At 46.6% G+C, this 22,903-nt stretch overlaps 1 protein-coding gene across 5 annotated transcripts in view; it reads left to right on the top strand.

Annotated features, from left to right (window-relative positions):
- PTPRM (protein tyrosine phosphatase receptor type M) overlaps nucleotides 1-22,903 on the top strand; it is a gene marked incomplete at its 5' end in the record, with an annotated part of 766,253 nt that overhangs the window by 724,208 nt on the left and 19,142 nt on the right. For 3 of the 5 annotated variants that reach the window (XM_079718129.1, XM_079718128.1, XM_079718126.1), the window contains 7 exons: nucleotides 7,504-7,620; nucleotides 12,471-12,625; nucleotides 13,081-13,216; nucleotides 14,959-15,108; nucleotides 15,817-15,990; nucleotides 16,984-17,115; nucleotides 21,564-21,689. In XM_079718129.1, coding sequence (XP_079574255.1) covers nucleotides 7,504-7,620; nucleotides 12,471-12,625; nucleotides 13,081-13,216; nucleotides 14,959-15,108; nucleotides 15,817-15,990; nucleotides 16,984-17,115; nucleotides 21,564-21,689 — 990 coding nt within the window. Of the gene's footprint in view, nucleotides 1-7,503; nucleotides 7,621-8,329; nucleotides 8,381-12,470; nucleotides 12,626-13,080; nucleotides 13,217-14,958; nucleotides 15,109-15,816; nucleotides 15,991-16,983; nucleotides 17,116-21,563; nucleotides 21,690-22,903 lie in introns of all 5 variants that reach the window. The other 2 variants (XM_079718127.1, XM_079718125.1) reach the window with 1 other exon arrangement.

Genomic DNA, 22,903 nt, shown 5'->3' with positions numbered 1-22,903 from the left:
ATTATCCCCATCTTACAACTGAAAAATGGAGGCACTGAGAGGTTAAGTGACGTGCCTGAGGCCACACAGCTCATCAGTGGGTCCACGCTTTGAACCCAGACAGCGTGGCTCTGGGGGATGTGCTGTGACCACTAAGCTGCCTCCTTCTGCCCTGGGTCAGGTTGGTTATTTCCACACCAGCCTATTCACCAGCGTTAGACTCATTCCTCTCTCCTCAGTGTCCCAGCCATGTCGGGCCTAGTCTCTGCTCATCACGGCCTTCGGGGCTGTCTGGACGGGAGGACAGCCTGGACGCCGCTGCCCTGAGCGCAGACAGAGGCATCACAACACTGCAGCCATGGTGGGGAGCCCTCAAAGCTCCCCAGTCTGCCTCAGCCTCTCCACTTCAGATGATGGACATAAATAGGGATAGTTCGTGCCCCACAGAATTAGTGTGAGGGGCAAGTAGTCAGATCATTCTAGGACTGGAATGATGGTGACCCCCGTATGGTCTAGCCTGGATGGCTCTGTGACCCACACAAAGACAACAGATGAAAAACTTTAGAGAACTGCAGTCCTGCTGATCTAAATTGTTACCCTGATACATGGGGAGACTGCCATTGAGAGAAAATATGGAATCTTCTTTTCAAAGATACGTCAGATATCTCTCTAAGAAATGTCCCCTCTGATGGACCTCAGGAGATGTATATATATATGTATATATATATATATATATGTATGTATGTATATATAATATATAGGTGTGTATGTATGTATTATGTATACACATGTATGTGTATATTATATTATATATGTTATATATAATATATGATATATATACACATATATGTATATTGTATATAATATTGTGTATATATAATATATATGTTGTCATAATGTTTTCATTGCTCAAAAGATTTCTGAATGTCTTCTTTCAGAATCATCTTTAGACTGCGTGACACACATTTTCATTGTCCTCAGTGGTGGCAAATCTCCCTCTATTAGCAGGACGACTTAAATTTGGGGAATGGCTAAAAGTCAAGGCCAGTCTATTGAATAAGGTGGGGAACAAGCAGCCTGGGTAAACGTGTTTCTTCAAAGGGCTGATGCTCTGTGACCTAGCTGGGTAGGACCCTTGTCATCCATGTGCGGTCAGAGAGAAAAGCAGCAAGACATTTCTAGGGGGTTCTGCAAGATGACACTTAGAATTCCACAGGAGGCTTCAGGCCACATGTTTCTTTACAGCGGATAAAAACAAACGTTACGGATATGGATGTGACCTTGTGCATATTATAAGTATTATGTGTCCATTAATTAATAGATGCTATTGGAAGACCAGATAGAAAACCAGAAGCCCTGTGGGGGAAACTTTAGGCCGGAGCCTGAAGGTGAGAAAGAGGAATTTGCTGGTGCCATGAAGTGGTTCCTCCAAATTCACACTATCCAGACCTCCAGCAGTTCCTGATTTCGTGCCAGTTTTGAAACAGCCTTCAAGGATATTGCCCAAAAGAGGCCCCAGGGCCCAGATGAAGCAGGTTTGGAAGGGAGGAGCTAGGACCCTACAATGAGCCAGTTACTTATGCAGAACTTTTATATAGATTGTGTCACTTACTCTTCAAAGTCTCCCTTAAAAAAAAATCAGTGCCATTATCCCATATTATGCACGAGAACACTGAAGCTCAGAGGATACACGTCACTGGCTGTAACACCACAAGTTAACAAGATAAAAGCCAGCGCACATCCATCTTACTTCATCACACTGGGACCAAAGCAATCCGCATTTTCAGGATATTTAAATGAGTGAATGTGTTCATTGCTGTGAGAGTTCTGTTAAAAAAAAAAAAAAAAACGTATGCAATAGATCTGTTCTCTTGGAAGCCTCGTTAGCAGCTGCTCTTGGCTGGGACCCTTTATGGTCACGGTGCTTCCCAGCAGTGTTTTTGCTCTTGCCAACCAGCGGCTCCAGCAAAGCCGCACTCAGCTATTAATAGCACTGTGGTCACTGTCTCTTCGGATGTCTCCTTTCAGAAAAAGAAAGAGCCTGCTGAAAACCCCGTGACAAACCACAACGTGTTCCAGTGCCTTTGGCTTTTTCCTGCCTTCCACCTCCTTGTCGGTTGTGTCTATTAGATGGTGCAGTGGTCCCCTCAGTTGAAGGGCTGACATTTAATTGCTTAACCCTGCGTGATCATGGGCTTCTTAGCAAAGTGAGTCCTTGGGCCCAGGCACAGAGCACAGAAGCAGACCTTCACGTTCTACCCCAGCCGCCCTCCTGCCAAGCAGAGAGTTGGTGATACGGGAGCATCCACGGAAACCTAGCCGTCTGTGGTCAGGTGTACAGAAGAAGGACGCTTTCAGCGTGTGCTTCTGTTCTTCCTGCCCCTCTCCCCCTCATACCCTCACTCACGCCAAGAGGCCAGGCAGCTAAAGTCATTTCAAGCCTTCCTATTCGGCATCTGTTCCTGAAGCTGGGCCTGGCGAGACTGAAGGAAGCATAATTGACCCTGAGCTCCCTCCTCCAAAGACCCCTGTGCTTGGGGCCGGTCCACAGCTTCTCCCCCCACCACCATCCAGCTCATCCCCTGGAGTGAGTCACTCTTGGTCCCTGGGCCGGCCTTCCGTTTCCTCCTTTCAAGACACAAGCCAGGGCGAGAATGAAGGGGAAGGAGATCGGCCCTGGCCCCTGCTGGCTCTGCCCTCAGGCCAGCCACTGGTGAGGCCACAGTTGCAAGAACCCAGTGATTCCAAAGCAAAATCCAAGCGTGAAAGTCTCTGTCTGGCATTCGTGATGATCTGGAAAAGGAAACTGTTTGGAAACTGTCTCTGTGGCTCCTCACGGCTCTACTGGATGTGATTCTCCTCCACAAGTCAGGACAACATTTCCTAGTTCCTGTTGGGCGTTAATCAAACCTCCCTGGTGAGAGAGTGGATTTGCCCACCAGTGCCCTGAATAGTTGTGCAGGAAAGAGGGGCAGAGAACACACCGGAGTTTCCTTGGCTTCTGCCTATGTTTCCCCAGCAGAGAGCTGGCACAGCACTCAACACTCTGCTCTCCCTTTTCCCTGCTCCAGGAAACCCAGCTTCACCTCTTCAGGCATTTAGGGGGATCTGTGCCCTCTGTCTGTGGTCGCCTCCAGTCCAGATCACCACAAAACTATCATCATAATAAAATTAAGAATTTCCATTGGTTGGGGGGGATACTCACAATGAACCTGCTCTAGGGCAGATGTTATCACTCAATCCAGCGGGTCCCAAACACATCTGCACTTTGGAGTCTCCTGGGGGCTATAAGAAATTAGGATGCCTCTGTCTTACCTGGAAATTATGATTTTTTAAATTAATTTTTATTGGAGTATAATTGATTTACCATGTTGTGTTAGTTTCAGGTATACAGCAAAGTGAATCAGTTATACATATACATATATCCACTCTTTTTTAGATTCTTTTCCCATATAGGTCATTACAGAGTATCGAGTAGTGTTTCCTGTGCTATACAGTAGGTCCTTATTAGTTATCTATTTATATATAGTAGTGTGTATATGTCAATCCCAATCTCCCAATTTATCCCCCCCCACTTTACCCCCTGGTAACCATAAGTTTGTTTTCTATATCTGTGACTCTATTTCTGTTTTGTAAATAAGTTCATTTGTACCATTTTTTTAGATTCCACATATAAGTGATATCATATGATATTTGTCTTTCTCTGTCTGACTTCACTCAGTATGACAGTCTCTGGGTCCATCCATGTCACCACAGATGGTGTTATTTTGTTCTTTTTTATGGCTGAGTAATATTCCATTGTATATAAGTACCACATCTTCTTTATCCATTCATCTGTTGATGGACACTTAGGTTGCTTTCTTGTCTTGGCTATTGATAGTGCTGCAGTGAACATTGGGGAGCATGTATCTTTTCTTTTTTTTCTTTTTTTTCTTTTTTTTTTGTGGTACACAGGCCTCTCACTGTTGTGGCCTCTCCCGTTGTGGAGCACAGGCTCTGGATGCGCAGGCCCAGCGGCCATGGCTCACGGGCCTAGCCACTCCGTGGCATGTGGGATCTTCCCGGACCAGGGCACGAACCCGTGTCCCCTGCATCGGCAGGCAGACTCTCAACCACTGCGCCACCAGGGAAGCCCTATCTTTTCAAATTATGGTTTTCTCCTGATCTGTGCCCAGGAGTGGGATTGCTGGATCATATGGCAACTCTAGTTTTTTAAGGAACCTCCATACTGTTCTCCATAGTGGCTGTACCAGTTTACATTCCCACCAACAGCGTAGGAGGGTTCCCTTTTCTCCACACCCTCTCCAGCATTTATTGTTTATAGAGTTTTGGATGGTGGCCATTCTGACCAGTGTGAGGTGATACCTCATTGTGGTTTTGATTTGCATTAAAAACGATGATTTAATTGGCCTGGAGTGTGGCCGAGGCTTTGGAATTTAATAACCCCCCCAAATGACTCTAACGTGCAAATTTGGAAACCCCTGCCTTAACCTTAGAGCCCTCTGAGATAGAATAAAAACCACCCCCCGCAGATGAAAAACCTGAGATTAAGCAAACCTGAGTGACTCACCCAGGCTCACCGCAGCCTTAAGGAGAGAGCCAGCCTCTGTAGTCAGGCTGTCGTCTACATCCTTGCTTCTTAAAGTGTGGTCCGCAGACCAGCAGCATCACCTGGGAGCTTGTCTTAAATGCAAATTCTGGAACCACACACATCCAGACTTACTGATCAGAAACTCTGGGGTGGGGCCCAGCACTTGTCACACGCCTTCAGGATCGTCTGATGCCTGCTGAAGTTTGAGAACCACTGCTACAGAGACATCAAGGTGCCCCGAAGTTCACAGTAACGTGCAGCCAGCCTGGCAAGCTAGATGTGGCCACCCTCTAGCGACCCCTGCACCTGGAGGGCCCTTTCTGCCACCACCACCAGGGGGCGCCCAGCTGCACCCGGGAGGTTGGGGGATGGCAGAGCCGGTGGGAGGGCCTGGCAGGGTCAAGATCCCTGGGAACCAAGCTGGCCCAAGGGAACTGGAAGAACAGTCCCCAAGAGAAGCTCTAAGCCTTTGGTACATTTCAGAGGCTTTTGGTTTCCCTGACTCGCAGGCATTGAAGCCTCCACACCTGTAGTTATTGAAACTTTGGGGATGGGGAGGGTAAAGACTCTAAAAGAGAAGAACAGGTGACTATACATTATGTCCTACAGCAATCACATTCTAATAAGGCACTTTTATTAGACAAGGTATACCTAGTTAACGTAGGTTAACTTTGTAATTTTTAGAGAAATACACAGATTTTTGACTTATGTATTCATTCCATTGAGAATTGTTTAATTTTTCTTTTTTTTTTTTTCTTTTTGACCATGTGGCATGCAGGATCTTAGTTCCCCAACCAGGGGTGAAACCCCGTGCCCCCTGCAGTGGAAGCACGGAATCCTAACCACTGGATCGCCAGGGAGTTCCTGAGAATTGTTTAATTTTAAAAGTGCACGTATATACGCTATTCGTAGTTTTGTATCTATCCACAACCCTCTGCTTGCGTGATTGAAGTCACAAAAAGGTAAAAGCAAGGCCCCTAAAATAGAGGAGACTTTGGTACGTGCCATATAAGCATCTTTGTTAATTACCATTGTGAAAGTAATTAGACATTCTATGAGTGAAATTAGGGTTGTTATCAAATTAGACATCACAAATATGCATGATCTGCTCAGACTCACTTTACATCTAGGAAAAGAACTGGAGAAATTATAGATCTCTATTATTCTGGAATATTTTAGATCTGGCACAGGTATCCATGATATAAATCTTTGAAATATGGATAAGTCAAAATATTTGTAAATGATTATCCTTTATAAAGTCACAGATAATGTTCCCATGAGGGGAAAAGAAAGATTCCCTAAGGAAGCTAAAAATTTAATGAGGGCAGGGACCATCTTTGTCTTGTGCTGCACTGTATCTCCAACTCCTGATGTTTCTGGCTTACATCTTCCCAAGTAAAGGTAATAAGGCTTATCTAGAACGGCACTGAATTGGCTGCCAGAAAGTTTCATGAGGAACCAGCTAAGATAACAACCAGCCTGCCCCACACCAGAAACATGGTGTACCAAGGTGTTTGGCGCTCTGGGAGAGGCCACCCCAGTCCATATTTCTTTTCGTAAACTTTCCCAACCTGGGATTGTCCTTCCTACGCTGATCCTATGCTTGTCTCCATGAAATTCAGTTTTACATGTACCTATTGCATATTTTCTGTGTATGGGACACAAGCCAGATTTGCTGGGTGTGCAGAAATAAGCAATTGAAAGCCCTTTGCATGCTGGCAGGTAATAAGCAGGTATAACGTGGTATAAGAAGGGTGTCATACTAGCAGAACTGGCACATCTTATCAGAGCACCAACAGAGAGCATCCATGGAGAAAAGACTTTGAAGGGGTGTGGCATTTGCGATATTCTTTGAAGAATGGATAAAATGTTCAGCTAGATAAAATATCTGAGTGGGAGGAGAACATCCTGAACAGAGGAATGGCATGTGTAGGAGTCTGGACCATGAGGTCTGCTTGGGGATCAGGCAAACCACTTGTCTCTGAACATAAAATATATGTGGCTAGAAAGGAGAGTAGTGAAAAAAAAAAAAAAAGGATGAAGATGCTAGTTGTGTCCAAATACAAAAAAGATCTTTACCTGCCAGGCCAAAGTTAATTTCTATTTAATTTCATGGGCAGTGGTTGGAAATGGAAGTTTATGGAACAGAGCAAGTCAGTGCCATTGGGATCACACTTGGAAGGGTTTTTGCAGTTACTGGGATGGAGGGGATGCAGGAAGTTACCAGAGCCTGAAGATGGTGGCGGAGGGAATAAAAATTTGGAAAACATATTTGAGAGATATTTCAAAAGCTTCTTAGACTTGGCAGTTGGTTGGGTTTTGGAGAAGGATTGCCAGGTTTTGTGTCTGGGTGACTGAGGAAATCTTAGAGTCATTAACATAGGGAGTTCACCAGGTTTTGTATATTGAATTTACTTATACTAAAATGAATCTGTAATTCTAACTTGGGGAAAACACATAGCTACTACCTTCTTCAGGAAAAAAAACAAAAAACAAAAACTCTAATCTTTACTTTTGGCTCTGATTTCCTGCTCAGTCCTCCTCAAAAATGTTCGATCCGTTCCTGAAACTAGAAGAAATTTAAAGTTCAGAGGAGCTAAAATACTGCAGGCTAACTTTTAGAGTTTATTTTTCCAGGCCATTCCTGAGTAGAGATAGACAGGAAATGAATGGTTACTGTAACTGAGATGTTTGTAGTATAAATACAATTTGTTAACTTTAGACCATTTTCCTAGGTTTTATTCCTCCCATAACTCAAATTGTGTTTTATTCTGGGGAGAGAAAAAAATATATAGGTGATCTAAAAAAATAAAGTTAAGCTGTACTTCTGATTTTGTGTGCAAATTGTATCCTATAAATTATACTGTGACCCATCATTTGGAGAACTCCAAAAAAAAAACCCTAAATCTTCATTTCCTTTGTGTTTTCTAAAGGTCAAATGCTGCAAATACTGGCCAGATGACACAGAGATCTACAAAGACATTAAAGTCACCCTAATAGAAACAGAGCTACTGGCAGAATATGTGATAAGAACATTTGCTGTTGAAAAGGTAAGTTTTCACACTTCTTTGAAAAGCTTTGGTCAGACATCAGTTGATACCAGCCTCATTAAGTTATCTGGGATAATTCATACGTGGTCACACCTGAATGCAGGTAGGCTCTATCCAGTGATTTCTCAAGATTGCATCTTGCCCTGTGATTCTGTAATAGCTCAGTTCCGTCTTTGAAGCAAATCATTCCCATTTCATGAAAATCTGTGTTTTGCAACTAAACCAAAAGATACACCTGGCTGTCTACTTCCTTTTTCTTTTTAACCTGATTGATATTGTTCAGCTCATCTCTCTGTCCTTGTTCAGAGACAGTTCAATAAATGTCCTTCATGCTGTATGTCCATGTGGGTTTCCCAGTGTTGAGTTCGTATTGGTGTGGAGACACAGGTCCTAACTCCTCCTGGATCCCCTCCACCTCCTTGAGGCTTTTCCAGCCTATGGTTTAATATGGACTGATGGATTTTCCAGGTGGAAGCTTCTACCTGGAAACACACATAAGTAGACCCGGGACGCTCTTGCATGAACCAGCGCTTCCATCCATTCACTCCCATGCTGGTTTCAGCCCTCGGGCCCTGCGGGCGTGGGCTTCTGAGTGCTGTGCTCTGTCCCACGGCCTCACCCCACATGCATGGATGGGGCTGCTGCTCTGTGCCTTCTCCACAGGCCGTAACGGGGAATCTCCTTACTCCCCCTCTTTCTGCTGACATAGGGAGGGGCCGGAAGCGAAGCAAACTGCAGTCCATCCAGAGAAGTGTCACAGGTAGGCTGTGGGGGTAGTGGAGGTGACGTGGCTGACAAACACTCTGCTTTCCTGTCCTCACCTTGCCTTCAAAGAAGGGGACCCACAGTTTTGTCTCTGAGGTCCCCCGGCTTCTGTCCACGGCTGAGCCTTACACTGGATGTGGTGATGCCGGCATGAATTTACCACTGGCAGGTGCCCTTGCAGGCCCCGAGTTGTAAGTGGACCAGGGCGGTTTGGCTCCCAGCCCTCCTCCCTACTTCTCACTGCATCTCAATGCACTTTCTGGATTAACAAGATCAGTTTTAGGAAATGAGGAAATGGCAGCATTTGCTTACTGGCTCATTTACCCTGATTTTTTCAACCACCTCTCCTGGTTTTCAAATCCCTATTTGTCATACAATCACAAGGCTGAAGAGACTTTCATTTATTTTAATCTGTTTCTCAAACTATTTAGCTTTTTTTTTTTTTCCCTCAGCCTGTCTTTTTTAATAAGCAGGCAGGAGGCTTAGAGACTTCAAACAACGTGGAGTTCTGGCTGACTCAATTCTTCAAGTTCTGAACCTCGCACTTTGATGTCGGGTTTTCCCCTTCTTAGGCAGGATTGGGGGGAAAAAAGAACATATGGAGGATTTTTATATGGCTCTTGGCAAGAGCACTCATGAATAACTGCACTGAAACAGATAGTGATAAAAGACCCAGAATATTTTCTTCTTTAAAACAAAAAAAAAAGCATCCAAAAGCCATCACTTAAACATAGAGTTCTTTGAACAATAGTCAGCTCTCTAATAAGCTGAAAATGCATCTCTGTGGCTAAAGGAAGGATTTGTTTGTCTTTTTGCTCTTTTTTTAACCTCTTAGTGTTCTCGGCTACATCCCCAGCTGCACAGAAATGTTTCTGAAATGCCCAGTAATTTAGTCCTCAGACAAGCAGCAAAGAGGTAGTGGGAGGAAGGAAAGGATGAGGAGCTTGTTAAAGCGTTTGGGGAAATCAAAATGACATGTTGCCGGATTTTCTAACGGGGCAGTTGGAATCTCTAAGGAAAACAAATCATTAGTACGTCTGTGGAGCACTTCTTGTAGGTTTTAAACTTCCTCATTAGAAAGGAAACTTAAAAAAAAAAAAAAAACAAGCAAATGAAGTGTATACTTTGAGAGTCCTCCAATTCTGATTCTATTTTGAGAGTATTCGCATCAGGGGACCTAAAGGTGAAAAATGGGTTTGGGCTCCGTTCTGCAAACAAGCAGGCAGGTTTGTAGCCCAAAACTGGTCAGTTCCTGTTTTGCATGGGACGGTCATCCTTCCTTTCCCCTGTAGCTGGTGACTCCAAAAGCTGAACAGCTTTTAAATAACAAAGTGCCCATCGTGGCAGGAGGAAGACAGCTGAAAAGTTTCTATGGATCTAGGCTGTCTGGTGACTGTACCCCTGCCGAAGCTGACAGAAAGGAAGCTGGCGATGGACACCGAGTTCTCTCTGCCTAGGAGGTGCCTGGGGCTCAGAGAGGCCAGGGATATGGTCCTGAATCTGCAAGACAGAGCATGTGCCTAGGGATTCATCCATCCACACATATTTATCAAGTGCCCGCTCTGGGCTAAGCACTACTGTTTGTCGTGAGGTCTTCTTTCCCAGCTATTACAAGGAAAAGGAAGTGAATACCTCGCTTTTACTGGGCTGGACAAAAAGTTCGTTCGGGTTTTTCCTGTAAGATGATACGGGAAATCCCGAACGAACTTTTTGGCCAACCCAACATATAGCATCAATACTTATTATATTACGTATAATATGATACTCATTTATTTAGCATTAAATCTTGTTAATGAAAAATGAACAAAAAATATACTTGATATCAAGTTGGGAAATATTTGGACTGTGATCACTGATCACGTCTATGATTTTCCCCCCATATATATATTACAAAACAGTGAAAGAAGAAACTGCCATGTCCATGAACAATAGTGAGAGGTGACTCAGAAGCCATTTCCATTGCTCATCTTGTCAGTAGTGAACACATTAGAGGGTGGAGGTTTATTTTGGGAAAAGGTTTGCTGCATCCCAGACACTGACATTTACCCTGCTGAGAAAAGGAGTCTTAGGTCAGTTAGGCGCCCAGCCCATGTTGGATGGAGTTCGGGTTCTGGGGATGCTGGATCTGAAATCTAGCAAAGCTAGAAAGGGAAGTGCTCAAAAAATTAAAATTAAAAACAACAGTGTATGGGAGACGTAAATGCCCTTTTGTCCTCTTTGGAATGAATGAATCTTTATTATAGGCTTTCCCACTTCCTGGGACCACCCCTGCCCTGCCCTGTCGTCCTGTGTAAAGCCAGGGGAGCTCTCAGGGGTTTAGAGGCTCACCATTTGTCTTCTGATGGAGGCTTTAGCCAAATGTTACCATGGTTTCAGTGATAGAAAGTGTGGCTCCTAACCACCTAGTAATCTTGCTCTGGGGTCACAGAGCATATTTAGCAGATGACAGTGTTCATTTTCCTTTGTGAATCCCTGACAGCTTAATTCCTTAACGCTTCAACCCCGCTAAAGAATAGCATGATTTTCAAAGAGAAATAAAGCTTCAGCACTTGTGGGTTATTAAACCAAGACAAATGAATGCCCTGATGGCAAATAAGTCTTAACTTTAAAACTTATCATTGTTTTAAAATAAAACATAAAAATTCCGAATTTCTGGGCTTCCCTGGTGGCGCAGTGGTTGAGAGTCCGCCTGCCGATGCAGGGGACACAGGTTCGTGCCCCGGTCCGGGAAGATCCCACATGCCGCGGAGCGGCTGGGCCCGTGAGCCATGGCCGCTGAACCTGCGCGTCCGGAGCCTGTGCTCCGCAACGGGAGAGGCCACAGCAGTGAGAGGCCCGCGTATCACAAAAAAAAAAAAAAAATTCCAAATTTCTTCCTGGCTACCTCTGCATGAACAGTGGCTACTGGTGAAAGTGACAAGGTTCCTGGGTGTTTATTGTTAAGATAATGAAACCAAACCCAGGGCCAATGGAGAAATGGTGTCCAGGAAACAGTGCTGGAAAGAGAGAAGGGGGAAAGTCAAGTCTGATCTCAGGTTACCTCCAGCCTTCATTCTGGAAGTAATTGTTGTTTTCAAAGTAGACTCTTGTTTTAAAACACAGTCTTAATACATAGGCTCATAGTTGGAAAAAGAAAAAAAAAAAGATGGATATAAATCAACTTAGTTATTCTCAAAACAAGAGTAAATTTTTAAAAAATTAAAAACACTTGAAGTCTGTTTCCTTGTGCCTTCCCTTCGGTTCTATGGCGGACCACCCTCTCTCTTCAGGTTACTGGTCTAACATAGAATTCCAGCAAAAATACCTCTGGATTTCCATGGTTTATATTCCTTGACATGCCCGTTTCCCACAGGCTGACCACTGAAGACAGGAGACACCATCTCCATAACTCTGCAGCCCCAGCCCCTGGAGTCAGGCCTGAAGCATTGCATTTGCATCTGATTGTTGGTGATCAGATGAATGGATTAAATGTTTACCCCAGTTAAAGAGAGAAACCTAGCAAACTCGAGTTGCCAGTGAAAAGTGGTTCTCTGGCCTGTCTGGTTGGAAAGTGGTCCTTCTTCCAGTGGCCTTTCTGCACATCCTCAGCGTGTGCACAGCCCGAGTGCCTGGTGCAAACAGCACCAGAACACGGAAGAGCTGAACAGGGGTCTGCATCTCAGCAGCTGGTCTTGAGCGCACAGATACCCCTTAGTTCCTTCCCGTCCCTGTTCTGTGCGTCCTCTGTGGGCTCGCTCCTCACACCGTAGGATCTAAGTGACACACAAACTGTTACCAGAGCCTGTGTTAACAGGTTTAGAAAGAAGGCTCAAAGAATCCCAGCGACGCATCCGTTTGCTGCCATTGCACCTGTTAATTAGCGTTTTCCCCAAACATCCCCTCCCCTTTCTCCCCCACAAACATCTTCCTCCCTGTGAGGAGGCTTTCAAAGTGCGTGTTGCACCTAAGAATGACCCTCTTCCCAGCAGCTCACTTTCCCAGCCCCGGGCTCCCTGACTGCTTAGGGGTCCTTGGCGCCCTCCTGGCCCCTCACCGTTTGTTCTCCTTTGTTCTCTTCCTGCGCTGTGCTGACCGACGCCTGGCAGCGAGGTGTTCATGAAATACGCGAGATCAGACAGTTTCACTTCACGGGCTGGCCGGACCACGGCGTCCCCTACCACGCCACCGGGCTGCTAGGATTCGTCCGGCAGGTGAAATCCAAGAGCCCGCCCAACGCAGGCCCGTTGGTGGTGCACTGCAGGTGAGGGGGGCCCGAGGCTCCAAAAGGAAGCACGGGGAGCAGTGGGGGCAGGTCTCCTTGGGGTGATGGAAGTGTTTGGAAACTCGGTGGATGCGAAGGCGCCAGGTGCCACTGAGTTGTGCACTTTACAATGGTCATTGCATGTTATGTGGGTTTCACCGCAATAAAAATCTAAGCGGGGCTTCCCTGGTGGCGCAGTGGTTGAGAGTCCGCCTGCCGATGCAGGGGACACGTGTTCGTGTCCCGGTCCGGGAAGATCCCACATGCCGCGGAGCGGCTGGGCCCCTGAGCCATGGCTGCTGAGCCTGCGCGTCTGGAGCCTGTGCTCCGCGGCGGGAGAGGCCACAACAGTGAGACGCCTGCGTACCGCAAAAAAAAAAAAAAAAAAAATCTAAGCGGAAGCAGGAGCGCAGGAGTCCCTTCTCCTTCACTGACTGAGCCCTCTCTCTGCGCAGCGCTGGTGCGGGGAGGACCGGCTGTTTCATTGTCATCGACATCATGCTGGACATGGCCGAGAGGGAAGGGGTGGTGGACATCTACAACTGCGTCCGGGAGCTGCGGTCTCGGAGGGTGAACATGGTGCAGACCGAGGTACAGCAGCTCCCGACCGCCCGCCTGCCCGCCCTCAGGCTCTGACCCCGGTGCCCGCCCTGCACCCCACATCCCAGGGCAAGGGGAGAGAAGAGCCAGCAGTTCTGTCTTCAGAGCCCCCCAGGGGAAAAAGTGAAGCACCTGGCCATCCTTCTTTCCCTCCCTCCCTCCTTCTTTCCTTTTCTTTTTCTTTCATGAACACACAGAAAAGGCCAGGAGTCTCCCAGGTCACAGAATCTGCTCCCTGAGCCTAACTTTCCCCTTACTTCTGTGTCCAGGGTCCAGTCGAGACTCTACGTTTAAGCATTCGGGGATTCAATACCATTTCTTTTTACTGTGTCTTTTAAACTAGCTGGTAACCAGAGCGAGACCACTCCTGAGAATAGCCAGGCATTTGCCAAGTGGCCTTTAAGGGTAATCTCTGTGCATTTCGTTCTCTTCCTACTGTCCTTAAAAATTCTGTCCAGTGGCCTGGTATCATGGGAATTCACCCATTTTCTGGAAGTGCTCTATACCAACTAGTACTTCTATAAGTTAGAACTCAAGGTGTATCAGGAATTTAAGTACTTGAGAAAAGGTATTCCATGCTGCTCCTAGGAAATTCACATTTTTACTACTATTTGATCCTTTTAAGTAGGCATTACACCCACCACCTGGAAAATGATTCATGAAGTAGAATAAGACTCCCTTACATTTAGGTTGTGCATTAAAGTTTACAAAAGCCACTGGGAAACCTGATTTCATTTTTTAACTAACAGAGAAGAATAACAGAAGCTGTAAATGCTGCTTCCATGGTCTTTTTTCTTTAGAACAGAGTTTTTGATTTAAAGATAATAATGATCATAATGTACTTAACAGTTGATCAGATGTCACCACATCCCCTTTTTCTCACTCAATCCATTTCTGAGGTGCTGTTTAATAGGACTGGGCTGTTTTTGAGAATTAAGAATTCAAGCTATTTATAGAAATTAAAATAAAAAGTAATGGGCCTCTTTTGCATTTCATGTAATTGGAGAGCAATAATAAATATGCTAACACTTTACTAATTAACTGTAGGGAAAGCCAGGGCCAATTCAGAATTAGAGGGTTGGTTTTTAAACTGCAGGCTTATACGTACACACGAGAGCTCTTCCCTGGACACATAAGGACTTTTGTAATCATCGCATTAATTACTGTGTCAAAGTAAGTAGCTCTAAGTGCTCAGAACTGTTGATTTTTCATAGTGATGTCAAGTTTCCCTGGACCTTCTTTGCACTATTAATTTGGTTAGCACATTCCTCTTTTCATTATATGTAGGTAAGATTCTGCTATTTCCTCATCTGAAATACTGAGTTCCAAACTCATGGGATCAGAATTGCAGAGACAGTGTAGCTCCAGTCACTTCCACATGACAGTGTTTGCTCTGGGATTTATCAGTGTCTGAGTGGTTTTCATCGATCTGTTTATGGCTTCTGCATTGAGCCTCTATTTATCTCTTCCTCACGCTCTACTGTACGCCGCACATGGCCAGTCACCAATGTGCCCGCCGTCCCATTAGGGAACGGGATTACTGGTCCTGGAATAAACCCCTCCTAGCGGTCAGGTCCTCTCCCCTGCTTTCTCTCTGGTGGGAGGGCATCGTCCGTGATGGGTGGACCATTGTTATGTTCTCCTGCCTGTGTGGGGCTGCCTTCCCTCCTTCTCTGGTTCTTTCTGGTTACCTTGGTTTCTCTACTACTAACGAGTCCCCTCTGCTTCACCAGGAGCAGTACGTGTTCATCCACGATGCCATCCTGGAAGCCTGTCTTTGTGGGGACACCTCGGTCCCTGCTTCCCAAGTCAGGTCTCTCTATTATGACATGAACAAGCTGGATCCACAGACAAATTCAAGCCAGATTAAAGAGGAATTCCGGGTAAGTCATGCTAAAGGGACAGGTGGCCGGCTGTGACCTTGCTCCTTAAGAAGAATCTCAGAGTTGGCTCCAGAACCCTTGACCCAACACAGGGTTTCTTAGCCTCGGCACTGTTGACACTGGGGACTCGATCATCCATTGCCATGGGGGCTGTCCTGTAGGATGTTTAGCAGCATGCCTGGCCCCTACCCACTGGATGCCAAGAGGCCTCCACCACACCGTTCGGACAGCCAAATCATGTGCAGACATTGCCAGTGTCCCCGTGTTGAGAACCACTGCTCTAGCAGAGCCAGGCCCCCCCTTAGCAGGCAGACACCACACTATCCCACAGTGTAACCCAGGTGCAGCCAGACCAAGCAAGGTGCATTCAGGCTGCTTGCCGGGCAAGAGTTCTTTGTGCAGTTTCTCATATTCACATTGGGTCTAAATGCACCTGACTCTGGGCCGATCTCCACCAGCCTCTTACCCCCAAGCGCCCAGATGTCCAGCCCTAGTCGGACTCGATGGCACGTAATCCTGCACACCCACAGTGGTCCTTATGTCTGATGGGCGCTGTCTGTGGACCAAGTCCAAGGAGTGTAAAGAGAAATAAAAATCCAACTGTGTCAGTGGGGTTCGGGGAGGAGGGGGACATCAGCCGCAGGAAACGTGGGTCTCCCGAGGTCTGAGACGGGTTCTCTTCCCAAGTGTGTGTCCTGTGTCCTCTAGACCCTGAACATGGTGACACCGACCCTGCGCGTGGAGGACTGCAGCATCGCGCTCCTGCCCCGGAACCACGAGAAGAACCGCTGCATGGACATCCTGCCCCCCGACCGCTGCCTGCCTTTCCTCATCACCCTCGATGGCGAGAGCAGCAACTACATCAACGCCGCCCTCATGGACGTGAGAGCCCTCGCCCCCTGGGCGGGATGTGGGGGGACGGTCCTCCAGGGACACTGCCTGTGTTCGCTCCTGACTCCTCTGCCCTTGTTTTTTTAAAGATGTAAACTGTATTTTCAACAAAGTGCATTTCAGATTCCGTATCTGTTTCTGTGTCAGGACCAATGTTCTTAGTCTCTCTGAGACCCCCGGTCCAGGCGATTGATAAATGAAGGATGTCTCGGTTACTCTCTGAGCACTTCAATTTTTAACCTCCTGGCTGGAGAGCAAGAGACAGCTATTAAGTCACGAAAGCAGCGAAGTGGGATAATATGGTTTGCAGCATTATTTTAGTCCCCATTCCTCCTCATTTGGGCGGTAATTAACATGGGGGAAAAATTGCCTGTCAGCACAGATAGCACACAACTCATTACTTCCTGTCAGTCTGTTTACTTCTAACTGAATGAACATTTGCTGTTCAATTGATGGGCAAAGGGAACGGGTATTTTCAGTGCTAATATGGAAATTTTAATTCTATTGGTGTGATATCAGTAAAAGCGTATTTAAGCTTGTTTGAAGCTCTGCAGAGCTGTAAAAAGCATGTGTGTCCTTCGATGGCAGGAATAAGTAACACCATCACACATTTAAATGACAAGCGAACAGATTTTAGGAAAAACAGAACTATTTTAATTATGCATATTTTAAAGTAAAGTTAAATTTTCTCCATTAAAATAGTTATGTATAGGGCTAACATTGCCTTTCTACCAGAAATACCAAAAAAATTATGAAATACTTATTAAGTTTTCTTAGTATCAAAGTGAGATTATTTTATCATTATTATTCTGCAGATGAGTCTATATTTGGTCTGTTTTGGCATTGACAATGGTGATAGAATTCAACAATTGTTAAATATATTCAGTGTTTTATGTCACAAACTCCCATGTGTACAAAATAACTTCGCTTCCTCCTGTTACATTTTCCTGGGTATATTTGGATCTTTCTTGTTTGTGTTTGCAGAGCTATAAACAGCCCTCGGCTTTTATAGTCACCCAGCATCCTTTGCCAAACACAGTGAAAGACTTCTGGAGGCTGGTCCTGGATTATCACTGCACGTCTGTAGTTATGCTGAATGATGTGGATCCGGCCCAGGTGAGACTCGAGATTTATGGCCGTCAGGGCCCGTGCCCGGGGTCAAATCTGTGTTTGCTTTGTTTGCACATGGAGAAGTTCAGTCCCCCGGTGGCAGGTCACAAATGCCAGGCAAGGATGGAGAACCGGAGATGCTAAAAACCCGTGTTAAAAACCAGACGGGATTAGGGGTGGGCGCAGAAAATAGTCTGAAACCAAAAGACATGGTGGGAGTGACAGGGCGAGACAGGGTCAGAAACTGGGCTGTTACCGAGGGATAGAAATAGTGATCAGATGGGCTTCCCTGGTGGCGCGGTGGTTAAGAATCCGCCTGCCAATGCAGGGGACATGGGTTTGAACCTTGGTCCGGGAAGATCCCACATGCCGCGGAGCAACTAAGCCCGTGTGCCACAACTACCGAACCTGTGCTCTAGAGCCCGTGAGCCACAACTACTGAGCCCATGAGCCACAATTACTGAAGCCCGCATGCCTGGAGCCCGTGCTCCACAACAAGAGAAGCCACCGCAGTGAGAAGCCTGCGCACCTCAACGAAGAGTAACCCCTGCTCACCGCAACTAGAGAAAGCCAGCGCACAGCAATGAAGACCCAACGCAGCCAAAAATAAATAAATAAAATAAATTAATTTTTTTTTAAAAAGGAAAAGAAATAGTGACCAGAGGGAGATACAAGGTAATGGGCAGAGTCAGAGCTGAACCGGAGCCTGAAGGTCGCAGAGCAAGCAGACCAGGACTGTGAAGAAAAGCCGTCAGCCTCTGACACAGTCCCAGATCCCATCTGGGAGCATCTGTGCGCCTCCTGGTATGGCCCACTTGGAGCCCTCAGGTGGCAGTCGTCATGGAGTGGGTGGCAGTGCAGGCCGACAAGCCATTCTAAGGGACAGCAATTACTTTGTCAACTCTTCAGTAAAGACATTAAAAAGAAATAAAACTGGGACTTGAAGATAAGAAAAAGTCAGAATGATCATTGGGGCTTTTTTATAGCTCTTCTTCTTAAACATAAAAAGGCAGAGAACTGGGTGGTGGTGACTCAGTGTTAGTAATGGAGTGAGAAGCATTTTTTTAAGGGACTTGTCAGGACAGCATGAGCACAGGGGCCCTGGGAGCTGGATGTATTGCCTTAGGGCCCGGCTATTCCAATCGAGGGCTGACCTGCTGTGACAGAGGCCCTTGTTAAGTAGTTTGAACTTGGCGTGTTGTAAGAATAAACTTGCTCTGGAACTGAATTAATTTTCTATCTCATAGACACAAATCCTTTAAAAAAAAAAAAGTCTGAAGTATTGCAGCATCCAAACTGGACGAGATTTTTCCTTCCTAAAATCCATTTGATTGTCATCAATCTGCCATGAATTCTATGGACCTTCACTTCGATTCTGTAATGTTTTTAATTATGTTTGAGGCACTACATTATCTTATTATGGCCCAAGCCTGAAGACTAGTTAATGAAATAGTAATGATAGTCCTTGCCCTCATCTAGTCCTTTTTACTTAAGAACCTTAAATATTTCAGGAGTCTTCCCCAGTGATTCTTCTCCCAAGGATAGATGGCAACCATTGATAAAGACAAGCAGACACCACAGCCAGGGGTACTTCAAAGACACAACCGGAAATAGGACCGAGGATCCTGATTTTCTTTTTTTTTTTTTTTTTTTTTTGCGGTACGCGGGCCTCTCACTGCTGTGGCCTCTCCCGTTGCGGAGCACAGGCTCCGGACGCGCAGGCTCAGCAGCCATGGCTCACGGGCCCAGCCGCTCCGCGGCATGTGGGATCCTCCCAGACCGGGGCACGAACTCGTTTCCCCTGCATCGGCAGGCGGACTCGCAACCACTGCGCCACCAGGGAAGCCCATGATCCTGATTTTCTAACTCACAACGCCATGGGTTAAATTTCACTCATTCGGGCTCCCCTGGTGGCGCAGTGGTTGAGAGTCCGCCTGCCGATGCAGGGGACACGGGTTCGTGCCCCGGTCCGGGAGGATCCCACATGCTGCGGAGCGGCTAGGCCCGTGAGCCATGGCCGCTGAGCCTGCGCGTCCGGAGCCTGTGCTCCGCAACGGGAGAGGCCACAGCAGTGAGAGGCCCGCGTACCGCAAAAAAAAAAAAAAAAAAAAAAAAATTTCACTCATTCAAGAGCCCTTAGTCATAGACAGAGGATAAGCGATGGTTCCCTCTTCAGAATCGTTGTTTTTTCCCCTAATGTGAATCCCGAAATGTAGTGATACACTGTTTTTTTTATCATTAGTGAACCAGACATCAGTGATTTTCACGTGTTCTTTTTGAACGACAGTGTTTGAATTCTGAAGCTGCATTCTAACCCCAAACTGTCTGGACTCAGACCCCGCAGGAGAGACAGAGAAGCCCCAGTTCCTTCCATTCAGCAGACAGAGCCAGTGCTGAGAGAGAAAAGTTGCCCCTGGGATTCAGCCTTTTAGAGAACACTAAACGGAGGATTTGAACCGAAAGTCTTTGCAATTGCACAAGAATAGCCCTCAACTCCTTTAAGTATTTATAGGTCTGGTTCATGGACATGTTATGCACTATTTAAGCCGTTTTCCACACGGTTTCCTTGGGCAGAATGCAGAATGCCATGTGCCAGGAGCCAAGCGCCAGCCCGGGCCGTTCCTGTTTCTCTGGTGTAAGTGACAAGCTTTAGATCAGGGCCTGAACTGAGAGAGCGAACAGAGAGCAAAGCTGGCTCAGTCAGGAGAAAACGGGCAGAACGGTTCAAATGTGCGTGTTCCAGCTCTCATGACCAGCTCAGCTTCCCATCATACACCTGTTAATTTTAACGGTGGGTACCCTCGGGTATCAAAAAGAAGATAAAACTTCAACAGGCTATCTTTTGACAAGGCAGTTTTATAACGTCACCAGGAAGCACTGGTGAAGAAGGAGAAATTTCGTGGAAGCATTATTTTTAAATAATAAATGTAATTTCTAAAATACTCTAGACTTAGCTAAAAAGGACACTTAGTTACTCTACTTTCATTCTTGATCATGAAATCCAAACCTTTAACTTCTGTAATAGAGGGACGGAGATGGCTTCGGTTGACCCACTGAAAACTATCTTACAATCTTGGATGTAAATCACCTGTTGTAACTTTTGATGATGAGATTTCAGATCCTTTGGAAAATAAAAGTCATCAGTAAAAGGAATTTCAAGCAGTAGGTTCTCCCTTCGTGGTACATCATTCTGCTTAAAATGAGATGCTCTTCATCTGCTCTTGGCCCAAAAGGAAACAGATTGTAGAATAATGAAGTAGTTTCCTCTTGCCCCTCCCCCCAGCCATTTGTCCCTCAGGTAAATCAGAAAGAAAAACGTTAAATGCTGCTCCCAAAACATCACTGCATACCAAGTCCCCAAAGAAGTTTCACTGTGGACTTTAAATGCCTTTATTAAGGTCTTCAGCCTTTCGAAAAGGTTTGGGAGAACAGATCAGGGGGGTTTCTCACCTGTCTCCAAGTTCAGTGTTTCCGTGGGGCAGCAGTAAATGAAAGCCCCTCCCTCATCAGCCACCCTGCCCAGCACCCCGCCCTCCACCCTCATGTCACGTGCATCACCTTCTTGCAAAAGTCCTAGTTTCCCAGTATCACCAATACCTGGAGTTTGAGACTCTAGGAAATTGTGTCTTTAATTAAAGCCACCTCCAGGTAAAAACAGCAGAGCAGTTACTCTTATTACACCAGGTTTCCTAGATGTGAGGTGGGAGGGTTTGGACCAGAGCATGAAAATGCAACCCAACACTGTTACCAGTGTCTTGTCACAAAACAGCCCTGTTCTTAAAAGTGACTACAGGGCTTCCCTGGTGGCGCAGTGGTTGAGAGTCCGCCTGCCGATGCAGGGGACACGGGTTCGTGCCCCGGTCTGGGAGGATCCCACATGCCGCAGAGCGGCTGGGCCCGTGAGCCATAGCCGCTGAGCCTGCGCATCCGGAGCCTGTGCTCCACAACAGGAGAGGCCACAAGAGTAAGAGGCCCGCATACCACAAAAAAAAAAAAAAAAAAAAAAGTGACTACAAACTGCAAGGCAAGCCCAGACAGGAGGATGGAGATTTGGGTGTTAACAGGTATGTCTTCATCTCAGGTGTCTTAGGTCTTATAGTGGCAGCTCGTGGCATCTCCCTAGGGCCTGAGAAGAGTTCCTTTCAGCAGCGAAAGGGATCTTACAGCATGTGTTCAATAGCACCCACATGACCTCCTTGGGAAGCAGAATTCCTCGTGCCTTAAAGATGCTTTCGGAGAAAATGGAGAAAAAAGTACTAGACGGACAGGTGGATTTAAGGGCTCAGTCAACAAGAAAGTCCTCAAGTCGACTTGCTGGAAGGAAAAGAGAGAAAAAAAAGGAAAGGAAGTGAATCGAGGGCGTTTGGTCCTGATGCCGGTAGTGACCGTATCCAAACTGTGAGCAGTAAATGTATTTTTATCATTAACGTCATGTCTCTGTGTTCTGAACTCAGTTGTGTCCGCAGTACTGGCCAGAGAATGGAGTCCACAGACACGGCCCCATCCAGGTGGAATTTGTTTCTGCTGACCTGGAAGAAGACATCATCAGCAGGATATTCCGAATTTACAACGCAGCCCGAGTAAGATCCGCAGCCACCATGGCTGGTGTTGTGGTTTCGTGATTCTCCCATTCATTGAATAGGTAGAGTGTCGTGTCAGTCACTGTTCTGGGAGCTTGGAGTCCCTTCAAGGAGTTTGTGAACTCACTGACCTTATGGAGCTTATGTTCTAAAGGGAGAAGCCAGACAAGAGAGGATAGAGACAACACATTTCCTACGAGATCTGTTAGCAAGCGGTGGGTGCTGTAGGAAAAAAAAGTGGGGAGGCAGAAGGGGCCGGGGCCTGGACCAGAGGGAGAGCAGATGTGCCATGTGAGCAAAGGCCCAACTGGAGTGAAGGGGCAACCATGTGCTCTTGTGCAGGCAGCTTTGCAGGCAGAAGTGACAGTCAGTGCAAAGGCCCTGAGGCGGGGCCTTGTCTGGTGAGTTCCCGGAACAGTAAGGAGGCTGATGTGGCTGCAGCCCAGGAAGCGAGGGTGAGAGTAGCTGCTGGGGCTGAAGTCCGAGGGATCGAGGGGACAGAGATCACATAGGACCTTGCAGGCCGCTGCCAGGACTGGGGCTTTTGTTGTGAAGGAAAGAAGGAGCCGTTACAGGGTTTTGAGTAGAAGTGTCGTGAGCTATAACCTTCCATTTAAAAGGCTCACTCTGGCTTCTGTGTTGAGAACAGACAGTAAGAGATGCATCAGGAGGCTGTTATAATAATCCAGGCGAGAAGGGACAAAGCAGGACGGAGTGGCAGCAGGGGGAGGGGTGGGAGGTGCAGACACTCTGATGTATTTTGACAGAAGAGCCGATCGGATTGGCCGATAGTTTGGATCCCAGGGAGTCGAGGTGGTTCTCAGGATTTGGATCCTGAGAGCTAGGTGGAGCAGACATTAACCAGGTTAGGAAAGGCTGTGCGGGTAACGGGATTGTTAGGGGTGGGGGAACGCATGGACAGAGGGTCCATTCAGGGGGGAACATACTGGATTGAAGATGACTATGAGACGCCTACGTGGGAATATCAAGTAGGCCCTCGAGTCTGTGAGGGTGCAATTCAGGAGAGAGGTCTGAACTGGAGACACAAATTGAGGACTTAATGGAAGATTTAAAGCCATGAGACTGAATGAAACCATCGAGAGAGAGAAGAGAAAGGGACCCAGAACTGAGCATGGGGCCTCCATCAGCAAGAGGTCTGGGAGGAGGCGGGCCAGGCGGAGAGGAGAGAGCAGTGAAGGGGGAGGAGCAGCCAG

The sequence above is a fragment of the Hyperoodon ampullatus genome (assembly GCF_949752795.1).
Source record: "Hyperoodon ampullatus genome assembly, chromosome: 13".
Classification (NCBI taxonomy): domain Eukaryota; kingdom Metazoa; phylum Chordata; class Mammalia; order Artiodactyla; family Ziphiidae; genus Hyperoodon; species Hyperoodon ampullatus.
This window is presented reverse-complemented; position numbering and strand designations above follow the sequence as displayed.